General features: G+C 32.4%; 1 protein-coding gene across 9 annotated transcripts in view; it reads right to left on the bottom strand.

Annotated features, from left to right (window-relative positions):
- The window catches only part of LOC148607433 (serine/threonine-protein kinase TAO1-B-like), a 37,623-nt gene extending 26,576 nt beyond the window's left edge, over positions 1–11,047 (bottom strand). For 4 of the 9 annotated variants that reach the window (XM_088544331.1, XM_088544337.1, XM_088544336.1 and 1 more), the window contains exons 1-6: positions 8,668–8,816; positions 6,391–6,570; positions 5,725–5,796; positions 2,976–3,077; positions 2,523–2,568; positions 632–781 (exon numbers count right to left, since the gene is read on the bottom strand). In XM_088544331.1, the coding sequence (XP_088400457.1) occupies positions 632–781; positions 2,523–2,568; positions 2,976–3,077; positions 5,725–5,796; positions 6,391–6,522 (502 nt within the window). In that variant the 5' untranslated portion in view covers positions 6,523–6,570; positions 8,668–8,816. Of the gene's footprint in view, positions 1–631; positions 782–2,522; positions 2,569–2,975; positions 3,078–5,724; positions 5,797–6,390; positions 6,571–8,667; positions 8,817–8,890; positions 8,945–10,717; positions 10,811–10,841 lie in introns of those variants that run through there. The other 5 variants (XM_088544338.1, XM_088544333.1, XM_088544335.1 and 2 more) reach the window with 5 other exon arrangements.
- Positions 11,048–12,396: the final 1,349 nt, after the last annotated feature.

Raw genomic sequence — 12,396 nt, 5'->3', positions numbered from 1 at the left:
ATATAATTTTTATCTCCTAAGAGCACGGGTTATATGAAAAACCACATGTTAATTTCTGTTTACTATGACATTTCAAACAAAATATCAAAAATAAAAATATGTAGGCTTTTTACCCCTGAATCACATTTTGCATGATCCTTAGTTGGAATCCTACTGAAACTGATTCCTTCATGCACTGCACAATATCATGAAATTTACAACGCCTTCAACATATTTCAACTTCACAACTTAACCTTGAAACCACTATCTAAAAGCAAGAATCTTAGCTTATCAAAAAAGTAATTTTACAAACTCTGTTGGCTGGTATGAAAGTTCAATTTTCTTTCTAAATCGATGCCTTATTTTTTAGATAAAGCAGCAGAAATAAACTTCAAACATTACATCAAGAGCAGAATACACATTTAAAAATTGAAAGTTGAAAAATATATTGTACTTGATTGATAAAATTTTTCAATTGAAAAAACCAATTTCACAATAATTTACCGAATTGTTTTGGAAGTCCCACACCAGTAGATTTGCATTCAGGCATAATGATGACAGACAATTTGCAGGAGATTTTTCTGTCACATGTAGACATACACATTTGCTTGTTTAAATTCTATAATGATAGGATTTTTTCAGGTAAACTAACCTAACTTAACAGTCCCATTTTCTGTGAGTAATATGTTGCCAGCTTTGACATCTCTGTGAATTTTACCATAGTTATGTAAGTAATCCAGACCTTTCAAACACTGACAACAAATCTCACAGATTTCATCCTCCTTCAATGGCTTCTTATGAACTGAAAAGAACAATTACACAACTCATTTATCATTTAAGGAGGTAGACCTAGGGTAAGGGACATAACTCTTGAAATCAGTGATATGTTTGTATCATATTCAATTTCACCAAAGCCTTTCAAGCTTTCATTTCAAACAGAGTGAAATCAATCCAAGTTACTTTGATGCCTACATGAAATTGATGTAAAATGCTGAATACAAACGTTCCAATGATTTTAAAGAGTTGTGTCCCTTACCCTAGGTCTACCTCCTCAGCACAGATCAAACAGAAAAGTTTGATCTAAAATGTAAACGAATTAAAAGTACTATGATCTTTTTTACTCATTTCTGATTCCATCTTAATAAAAAAACTATCAACTCTTTATCATTATTTGAAAAGGTACAAAAACTTAAGTATTAAACCCAACTTTAAAAAAAGAATCATTGTTTTTCATAAGAATCATACTGGTAAAATTGAATTCATAAACAATTATATCAAAACAATAAAGAAGAGAACTAATGAATTGCTCCCTCATTACTTTTTAAAGTACAAATCTACTTAACAGCCATAGAATATATAATACCATATTTTTCAGACTATAAGTCGATGTGGTGTACAAGTGGAATTGCCTAATTTTGACCAAAATCAATAAAAAAAACATAGACAAGTCAATTTGCCAAATAAGTCTAGGGTAAGACATGTGCATTTTTATTGTAGGTGTTAGCGGAGATCTGAGTTTGTTTTTTCACAGCATATTATTCCAGCGATGTTACTTGATATAGTATTTCTGAATTGAATATTTGCATTTTTGTTAAAGTGTACTTTGTCCGAGAGTTCAATTATTTTAATAAATTGTGTGTAAATTGCTCTGAAGGCTTAAATCATCGAATCTGTAAACATGTCAAGCATGGGCACCCAGGTGTGAAATTAGCGGGAAGTTGGTTTGATGAATACAAGTCAGAATTACATGCGGTAATTAATAAACAATATTACCTGGTATTTTGAAATACAATAAAAAAAAATATTTTTAAATTAGGTTGCAATTAGCCATTTAGATAACACTTTAACAGATTATAATTTGAGCCAAGTGGGAATGTGTTACGACATACTGCAAATGGGTATAAACTTGCAACTTGAAGGACCGATAACTCCGGAACACTCGATAATGTCTTACCAGTAAAAAAGAGTTTGTTAACGTATCTTGTAGAGTTTGTTAATATATTTTAACGGTTTTAAAGTTTTCATTAATATCGTAGTATTCGTTCATAAAGGATAGCAGCACTGATCCATAATCTTGCGAGTTCAATTGCAGGTTTGACTGTGTGAGCGACGGCTTTTAGTTATTGCAATTTACCAAAATTTTGAATGAAAGCAATAAAAAATGAAATAAAAAAAATCCAATGAAATGCATCATAGATGAACAATTTTTCTTAAAAAAAATCCTTATATAACCTTATATAAGTAGAAGTGGACGATAAGACGAGGCTATCACTTTGGTGAAAAAAGGTATTGACTTATAGTCTGAAAAATACAGTAATTAAAGTGAACATCACCTGTATAATTTTTTTGTCATGTAATTTTAACTTGGTTTAATGTCAATTTTATCATATATGTTGTAAATAAGTATATATTGCAAGACCATATTGTAAACTAGTTATGTAACTAAATATGTCATCCTGTTCAAACAAAGGATGATATTATTATTATTATTATTATTATAATATACATGTATAACTGATTCAATACAAACGATTAATACCCACCTTCAATAATATCAGAAGCAGATCCAAGACAGTATTCCATTACAAGCTAAAAAAGATCAGATTTACTCATTATTCACATTCATATGAGACAGGTGAAACCTGAAACGCTCCCAAAGGAACATAAATTCATACCACCTTTCATTTTGTTATATTATTCTAATAACCTTCAAACCCAATCCTCCATATATAGGGTATGAATTGTCCTAATAATACACGGTCCAAATTGTAATGGTCTAAAATGTCTTTGGGCCAAATTGTCAGGCTTCCATAATACTGACTACATTATTCCTGTAGTGTGACATTGCTATCTGCTAACTAGCTTCATTTTAGATTGTTTTCTGTTGTCAAGTTTACAAAATGTTGTGTAAAATCAGTCCCTGACTACATATTAATTGACAAGTCATATTTACACTACAAATATCTATAACACTAATCTCTGTAGTATCCTCTTACCCATGCTGTGTGTTCTTTCAGATAACATCCTTTATAGTCGATAGCATTTTCATGCTTCACTTGAGTTAGAAACTTTACTTCTTTTATTATGTCCTGCCATTTCTGAAATAATATGCCACCATTGAATGTAAAATTGGCAATAGCATTTAATAAAAAAAAAAAAAAAATACACAAAATTACACAAGAAACAATGCCCCACAATTTCTTTAAAATTTCATTCATGTCATCAGAGCTGCCACCCCGAGTTGTGGTGTATAGTAAGGTCTGGGGACCAGCAGCTACTGGAGATTTCCTCTGAATTGACATGCCTTTGGTTCAATTTGAAGCATATTAAGCCTGATATGTTTTAGGCTAAAAAAAATCCATAAAAACCCTCCTCTATTTGCGATTTTCATTACGGTAAAATACAGAAATTTTTTATCCATTCCAGAATCGTCTGCGCACTTGACAGAAAGGTAACAGGTATGAAGCAAATGAGGCTGTTATTTAACATTGATCATCAAAAACGAAAGTGTCTTGTTTCAGAGAGATGGCTCTTATTCATCTTATATTCCAGTAAAGTTTTAATGCCATGGAGTATTTTATTTAACTTCTCAATATCCTGTGCGTTTACAAAATTGTTCAATCCGATGAAATTTCTTGAAAAAAAAAAAAGAAAACTTGCTTCTGATTAAAAAAAAAAAAAAAAAAAACCTCATGCACAATTTTTTTTTAAAAAGTGGCCTGAGAAACTGGACACTTTTTTTTGTATGGCCTTAAACATGTTTTTTCTTGTTAATCCCAATATATTTAACAAATTTCAGTTTTAAGGTTTTTGTAATGGACAATAAAAGTATAATTTTTGCACAATTTTTAACACCTTGTCATTCTAATAATGACTAATATGTGGCACTCTGCCTTCTTCAGAAATCCCTCACAAAACTGTTGAAGATAACACATTCACACCCTACATTATTGTGTGGTATATTTCCCTGTGAGAAATGTTAAAGTCTGACGAGCATATCATGCATTTTTCATATGACTGTCCCTTTTCCAATAAAAGGATACTTAGAGCTGTTGTCATGTTCGAGTTTTTGACTCCAATGAGCCTTCACTTTCTTGGGGAAAAGAGTTGTTTCTATCTCTGATTTCCTTTCACCTTTCAGGAGCGGACATTTTCTGTTTATAAAATTTCTATACAAGCTCAATCGAAAACCATGAGGATCATTTTAAATTACTGGCAATTGTCGAAAACCAGATTTTACTAATTTTAAAACCAGAAGCGGACATGATGATGAAAATGCCCAGATTTTCATTTTCACACAAAAATCTGAAATCCTAAGATATTCTTCCTATTTTGAAATGGCATATTCAAATGGCTGTAATCAAAAGCTTTATGCTAAAAAAGTCAGGGTTGGCAGTTCTGATATCATTAATCTTGCGCAATTTATTGCTTGTAAATTCAATTCGGACCAACATCGATTAGATTAACAGTTTAAATTTTTGTTGGTTTCTACCCAGGACAGTATATAGTGGTGTTTCTCCCTAAATTTGAGAAGGCACAGTAATTTACATATTTTGCGGGCTTTCAATTGTAAGAAAAGGGTTATTCTGGGGTGTCCACCCATTTATTTTTCTAAAATGGCCTTCTAAAACCTGCAATAAACGAACTTCACTCTAGTGTGATGTTGAAGAGTGCCTTCAATAGGTGTCTATACATCAGGAGTACATGTTTAATTGCAAACCAATAAAAAACTGATACAACAAGAATCTGTTGGTCACAGCTCACTATGGATACACCTGCTTTCTCTAGACTTCTTAAGCTTTTGGACCTTGGCTATGTTGCTACAAGACTGATGTCATCACTACGAAAGTTTTATGGTGGTCATCATGAACTTGTGAATTGTTACAGTGTATCCATCTGCACCATGAAAACAGATTTGTTCAACGTGTCAGTTTCCATTTCCTCTTTTTGACTTTTGTCTACCCTGGACTTTTTATAAGCAGCTCAGCAGGTGTTTCTAAAAAAGCAGAGGACGATTACCCTACCGTTGCACTTGGTCCATGCTCCCAGTTCTTAGTAGAGTCTGCTTTGCTCATTTACTTTTGTTACTTTGTATGTATAATCTTAGTTATTTTATGTCCTTTGTTATGTATGTCTCTTTTCAATGTCTGGTCTTTGTTCCTGGATTACATTCTTTAGATTGCAACTAAAATCCATCGAAATATAACAAAAATTCACATTTTCATCTAACAGGAAGTAGATGTCATATGAGTATGAAAATGCATCCCATGATACAACATCCCTATAGGAAGCATAGTACATTATATCAGCAACCTGTGATTAATAGTAACCAAGTTAAATGCAATGAAAATTTTGCACACTACCACTGTACAAGAAAAGTTCCAAGATTTTTCGGCAAACAGGAAGTAATGTCATACGAGTACTAAAAGGCATTCCACCATACAGTATATCAATATTAAGTTTTGTATTAAATATTAACATCTTTTTATGAACAGGAACTAAGAATTTTGTTATGAAAAATATGTGTTGCAGAATGATGAACACAGGTTATACAGTATACCCAACTTCTACAGAACTGGGGTATAATTATTCAGTAAGTGAATGCTAGGGTTGGCCAACAGGGAGGACATCGTATAATTTGTGATTAAGGCAGTACGGTGCAACACCATGCTACATTGGTCTAGGGAAACCTTTAAAATCATTTAAGTACTGTTATTTCATTTCGTAACATTTCATGAACATTACCTCTGCTGCCTGTTTTCCATTATAGGACATCTTTTTGATGGCCACAATTTCTTTATTGAGAACATTTCTGGCCTAAAGAATAAATAAAATGAACTGATACACAATGAATTCTACCAAAAGTTTATGTATACAATCGTGCAATGTACATGCAACTTTTAAATTGTGTTGAAAGTTGAAAGCCTAAGTGAATTAACACTTAAATTACAAAGGTTGTCAACTTAATTTATTGCAGGTGTGCCTAAGACAATTGGAATGAATAAGACCTTCGTGTTTTGTTGTATTCCAGACATTGAAACAACCGCTGTTATTAGGGAGGTAAACCTAGGGTAAGGGACACAACTCATGAAATCAGTGATATGTTTGTATTATATTCATATTAACCAAAGCCTCTCAAGCTTTCGTTGACCAATTTAATTAGCCACTTACATACGATTGATGTAAAATGCTGAATAGAAACGTTCTAATGATTTTTAAGAGTTGTGTCCATTACCCTAGGTCTACCTCCTTACAGTAGTACAAAGGACATGTGTTTTTCATTTGTTGTTAAAATCTATTAAATAATGAAGCTATATTATAAAAGGGAATAAGACTGCACTGTAGTTTTAATAGAAAGTCTACTTTGGTATTTAATCTATTGGCCTGAAGTGATTTTAACCATGAACTTACGTAGTAGACAGCACCAAAACTTCCATGACCAATTTCTCTGAGATCTTCAAAAATACGCTCAGGGTCCTCGTTGAAGAAAAGTGCTGCTAAATCTGGATCATTCAATTTCCCTGCTTTAGGTAAGGATGGCATTTCGCCAAATAGAATTCACGCATTGGATGTATTACTGCTTTCACATTTCTGAAAATGAAATTTCAATAAGAGAAAATCTATCTTCTGTACATACAATATACTTCTTATTTAATAGTACAGGTATAAATATAATAATACACATGTTGTACATGTAGATCAGTAAACACTCACCAGATAAACATAAAGTTAATGATGTCAATTTATATGTTTATATGAAAACCCATGATATTGATTTTATTGTATTTGCATGATGTATATATATATATATATATATATATATATTATAATACAGGACCACTATGTGTACTAGTAATGTACCAATATGTGTTTATCCAGTCTAAATAATGGCTATTATCATTATTATTATCAAACAGAGATTTGTTTTATTTTTGATGATGAAAAATGTTAGACAGGGAGTATGATTGTATGTTAGGTGGATAACAATCCACCTGTGCACAAGTGCATCATGATTTTTTGAGTTGTGATCCAGAAATTGATACCAGGACTGTTTTTACGATTATTATCCAATTTTCATTTAGCTTAAGGAGACGTCAAAAAGGGGTGATGACAGCTCAAAATTTTATTTCTCAATCACAAATAAATTTACCTGCTGTTTTGAGTACTTAAGATTTGCTTCCATTTAAAGGGATAAAGGTTAGATATTACCTACAGATGTGACTAATTTTCATTTTTCCAAAATTGGTTGATATGTAAATGAAATTACACAAACAAGACATTCTGTAAAAATTGTGAAACAAATCGGATCATTAGCCAAGAACTGCAAAATGTACACTGTAACAGATCGTGACAGAGTGAAATCGTTCCACCCCTAAAATGTATATCACACGTATTAAAGATTCAAATATATTCTTGCGTGCATTTATTACAGTTACTTACTGGGACATAAATTTTATAGCAAATCATGTTTTATTTCAGTTTCTTGAATGGTCATGTATTGTAATTATATGATAGTGTACCAGGGTTTGACATAAGCTTTTCTCAGTAGGTAGCCTACATGACTTTCTAAAAGATAAATAAGGTAATCCTCAAAATTATTTTGCAGACCTGTCCTTAGGGCTATTAAAATTTTAAGAAAGAACATAGGTAGCCCAAAGGACTACCAATTAAAATTTCAAGGTAGACCTCTCTCAATTTAGGTAGGCACAGAACTACAGACCACTGTTAGTGCCAAACCCTGTGTACAAATCAAAGTGCAACAGTAACAAAATACATGTTTCATGTCATATTATTCATATTAATCATAACAGCATACAACAAATACAAAAACTTATTTTTTTCCTGATACAATTTTCATTCAACAATTTTTTTTTCTGTCTTTTAGTTGTATTTACCTGTTCAAGAAACATGCATCCATAAAAATAAACATGATTAGTTTCAAATTTTTCAACAAGCATTTTATTTGCACAAAAAAATCTGCACTAGTCAAAGTGACATAGGTACTTATCTGGGTTTATATTGTGCATGTTTTCTGAAGCATGAGTAAAGGTGGATTTGTTTTGGATATCTGATTGTAGTTTTGTACTTTTAACAATTAGAACATTATTGTATGCCCAAATTTTTTCCACATCAGGACATTAGTCTCCCTCTTACTTGAGTGCCATGATATATCCCTTAAATCTACAGTAAAACACTTAAGAAAAACTGAACATCAACAAACCAGAAATGGGGTACAATTATCAACTCAATGCATACAGCCCATTAATTTTAGCTTGTGCTACTGACTGGATAAAAACTACAGGCTATAAAGGAGTTCCAATGACTTATGAGTACTTTTCTATCAAATATTTTAACATGATACTATGCTAAAATAACAAAACTTCAGCAGACCATGAAAAACTGGTAGATCACCGGGTAAATTGGTAGAGCAGCACTAATATAACCCCATTAGACAACTCATATTAAGTTCATTCATAGAGAATGAAGATACGCTATTGAAACTGATAGCTCAATCACTGGTTTGAGTTCATTGACGGGTATTTATGCTGCATATGAGGCTGGACAAATGAAACCAGGGATTGGAAGGGAAAATGGTCGCTTTGTTCATGTTTTGTTTTCCATGAAAATTTCTCTTTAGTTTGTTATAAACAAATACAAATGCTACCAAAATTGATTCTCCCAACTCACCGACTCTATATAACAACAATATAAGAGCTAAACACCGAGAAATCACAATGTTTACAACATAAATTAATCCAAGATCTTCTTTTCCTCTCCAACAATATGGCTACGCCTACGCATGCGCTGTAGGAATTCTTAATAAACACGGAAAATGTTGATTTCATGCTAGAAAATGACAGGATACTGAGGAAAAGAAAGAAGAAATGAAATGATTAAAATATTTCAATACCTTAACAGGTCGTTTACTGATTTTGTTTTTTAGGCAATATCATATGACGTCACCGGAAATAGTAGTGCGACGATCAGATTCTAAAAATAGTATATTGGGCTCTGTGAAGGGGTTTCCTCGCGTGATATCGTTTTTATTTAATTTCTCTTAATTTACCTTAACACCTGGTTTATTGATATCAATGCATTCATTAGATCGTTCTGTTTTTCTTTTTTTTTCTAGATTTAAGTGACAAAATGTGAAAAATTGTTTTTTTTTAAAGGTTTTCATTTAAAATTAAAACAAACCCACATCTCAAGATGATGGTAATGAAACAAATTTTCGCCATTCGGAATAGTATATTTGACCGTTTGTCATTTGTAAATGCATTTATAATGCAGTCAATGGAACTACGAATAAGTCACTGATTATCACCAATAATTGTCTTCAAATAGCATATTTCGGCGCATTTGCTCACCTGACGATACCACTAACATTTGTTATCGCCTGGATGATCTTCTGGAGTACAAATCTCAGAAAAAGAACAAAAGGGTACCTTTTATGCTGACTCTCCCAGCTACTTCATTTGAATCAGGAAGCAATTAAAAAACATACTAAGGTATCCAAAGTCCTTCATGAGGCACCTGTTCTGGCATTCCGTAGACCTAGAAGTCTAAGAGATGCCCTGGTAACAGTAGAGATTTCATCTCAGCCAAAACAAAATACAACTGGTCAATGTAAACCATGTGGAGATAAAAGATGTACGACCTGTACCCAGATACTGCATACCCAAACGTTTAAAAGCTACTGTACTGGAAAGGAATACGCCATTTTTGCAACGTGACTTGCAACACCGAAAACACCATATACCTTCTCCAGTGCCGATGTCGTATGCAGTACTTTGGCGAGACAGAACATCCTTTCAACAAGCGAATGAATGGTCATCGCACTGACTACAAATGTAAACCAGACCTCTCTCTAGGTCGCCATCTGAGATCTGCCGGACATACTCTGGAGGATCTCCAAAACATTGTTGTTACGATCATAGATCATAATAACAACTGGTCAAAAAGTAGAAGGGTCTCGGAAAGCTTTTGGATGGAATTAACGAGAAAAAAATAATCCATTGTTAGGTCCTGGTCTAAAGCTGGTACAGCACTATGCTATACATCAATACGCTGTACTACTATAATTTGACTTTTCTTAGTTGTTTTCCACATTTAATACATTTCTAGTTTTTAAATTAAACACCCCCGTTCTCGTTCTCGTTCAGATTCCTAATCATTTGCCTATGTGTGCCTTTGATAAAGGTACAATCATCCACATCGTGACTCAGCTTCAGAATCTATGTTTGAGCTTGAACTTTGTTAGTTTTATGCTGAAGAAGGATATCGGTTATTTGAAATATTCAATGTAAATTTTACCATCATTTGGTGATATATATATGCCAGACGAGATTCATCAGAAAAAAGGGAGTGTTAGAACATTATTTGACATTTTTTGGGTCATTTTTTTTTTGTGAATGTATGTTAAAATTACACTATATGTTTGTAATGTCATGGAATCTTCCTTAAAGAAAACTGAAATAAATGTTTTACCTCGTCATAAATGAAATATAGCTAGATTTTCGGGGTTGCGATTCATAACAGAAAATAGCATTGTTACTTACGTACGACCTTTGTGAAATTGACGCCTTAATTGTAACCCTGCATACGTAATGTACGTATATGATCTACCAACGAAGATAACTTATTTGATGCATTATCAAATCAAGCCAAAATTTAGTATAATGAAGAATTATAAAATTTAGTATGATTTAAAGTAGAGTGATAGAAAATAGCACCTTACCTGGAAATTTAGATAAAAAAATTGGAATCTGTGCTCAAATAAAAATTTCCAGGATAAGGATCCTACTAAAATATACTGGGATATACATATACTTTGAGTGAGTATCTTATTGAGGTCGTCATACCAAGAAATGGTTTATAGAGTCCACATTCACTCCCTCGAGAAAGAATTCAGTCGTGACGTCTGACTTGGGGTGAGTTTTAAATATAGACCCGCTATAAAACTATCGCACAAGTTTAAAGTTCGCTTTAAAAAAAAGAACTAACATGACAAGTCTCGCAAAATTGAAATCAATATCACATTCTCTTCATTTGACATCATAATAAAAACAAAACAAACAACAAATACAAAAACGAAAACAAAAATAAAACAAAGTTAGAAAGTGATAAATTATTTTTATCGTAAATAAAAACACAAAACAAAATCAAAAAGAAATATACGCAGCAAACAATGTAAATGACTACGTAATTATACTGACACAAATAATGCTTCTATTTTGTACCATATAAACGTATATATATACATGATACGATTTATATATATTCGTCATTTCGTCAACATACCCCACATATACACAAACATACTATCATTCACTATCTGTGGAATGTAAACGGCAAATATTTACTTTGTTATAATCTATGGATCTATATGTTTGCAGTAGGAAAGATCATCGCGTAACGTCAGCTGATATTGTTAGCTAACAAGGAAGTTAGAATGAAAACGGTTGACACCCTCGATCATCCCTTTTATGGTCATTAAAAATTGTTAAGATATTTTTTAACAGTAAATCGTTAAAAGGCACTGTCTTTTTCACTTCCTTGACAGTTGAGACAGACACTATTTAAACAGTAGCAGGATGATCGTCTCAGTCTGAAAGAGGTTAAAACGGGAAGTCTGTTTCATTCCATTTTATGAATACTACTATTTTATTGTCCGCACCATTTTGACAAACTATTTGTTCCCACTTTTTAATAGAAACATATATATGCGCGATCATTATTTGTTCATCGTTATTTCTATTACTTATCAGTGAGTGTATTAAATATATTATAAAGTTCCTGGTTATATGTTCGTACTGGCGGCACCAATTCATGAGAGTGTTCAATGCCTATCCATTTTCTTCAGATTTTTCTCTGCAGGCCCATAGATTTTGAAAGAAGTACTAGGTTATTGGTCATTTTAGCGCAATAATATTAAAATGGACAAAATTTGCCAACAAAAGGGGTTATTCCTGCAACCTGACATTATACTCCGTCAGATCTGCCAATACAATAGAACCTGCAATAAAACAATCTATCATTAACTGTAGCTCAGCAAGCTGTTTGCGTTAAACAAGCGTTGTGGAGCGGATGCTTCCAGCAGAAAAAAAAGCAAGAAATATTCAGTTTTTTTTTTAAATTCTTTCAATTAACACTAACTTGAACTCCCCTTAGCCGTCCTTTGCCTTTTATTTTTGTGTTTTGTATCGCGCTATGTCAATATTTAACAATATGCAACCTATGCTCATTTATACTTTTATAGTTACATTATATTTGAATGCCTCGGATAAAACGGGGAATCCTGAATTGAGATAAAAATCAAATACGTGATAAAGAAATAAATCTGTTAGAAAACAACTACAAACGGGTGCTTTAGTTATGCTTTACAGGTCTTTTTTTTTTTTTTTTTTTTTTTGTTTG

The sequence above is a fragment of the Perna viridis genome, chromosome 9 (assembly GCF_037379345.1).
Source record: "Perna viridis isolate PV_CMFRI_1.1 ecotype Kerala chromosome 9, ASM3737934v1, whole genome shotgun sequence".
Classification (NCBI taxonomy): domain Eukaryota; kingdom Metazoa; phylum Mollusca; class Bivalvia; order Mytilida; family Mytilidae; genus Perna; species Perna viridis.
The sequence above is the reverse complement of the archived record's forward strand: the minus strand, read 5'-3'. Positions and strand labels throughout refer to the sequence as shown.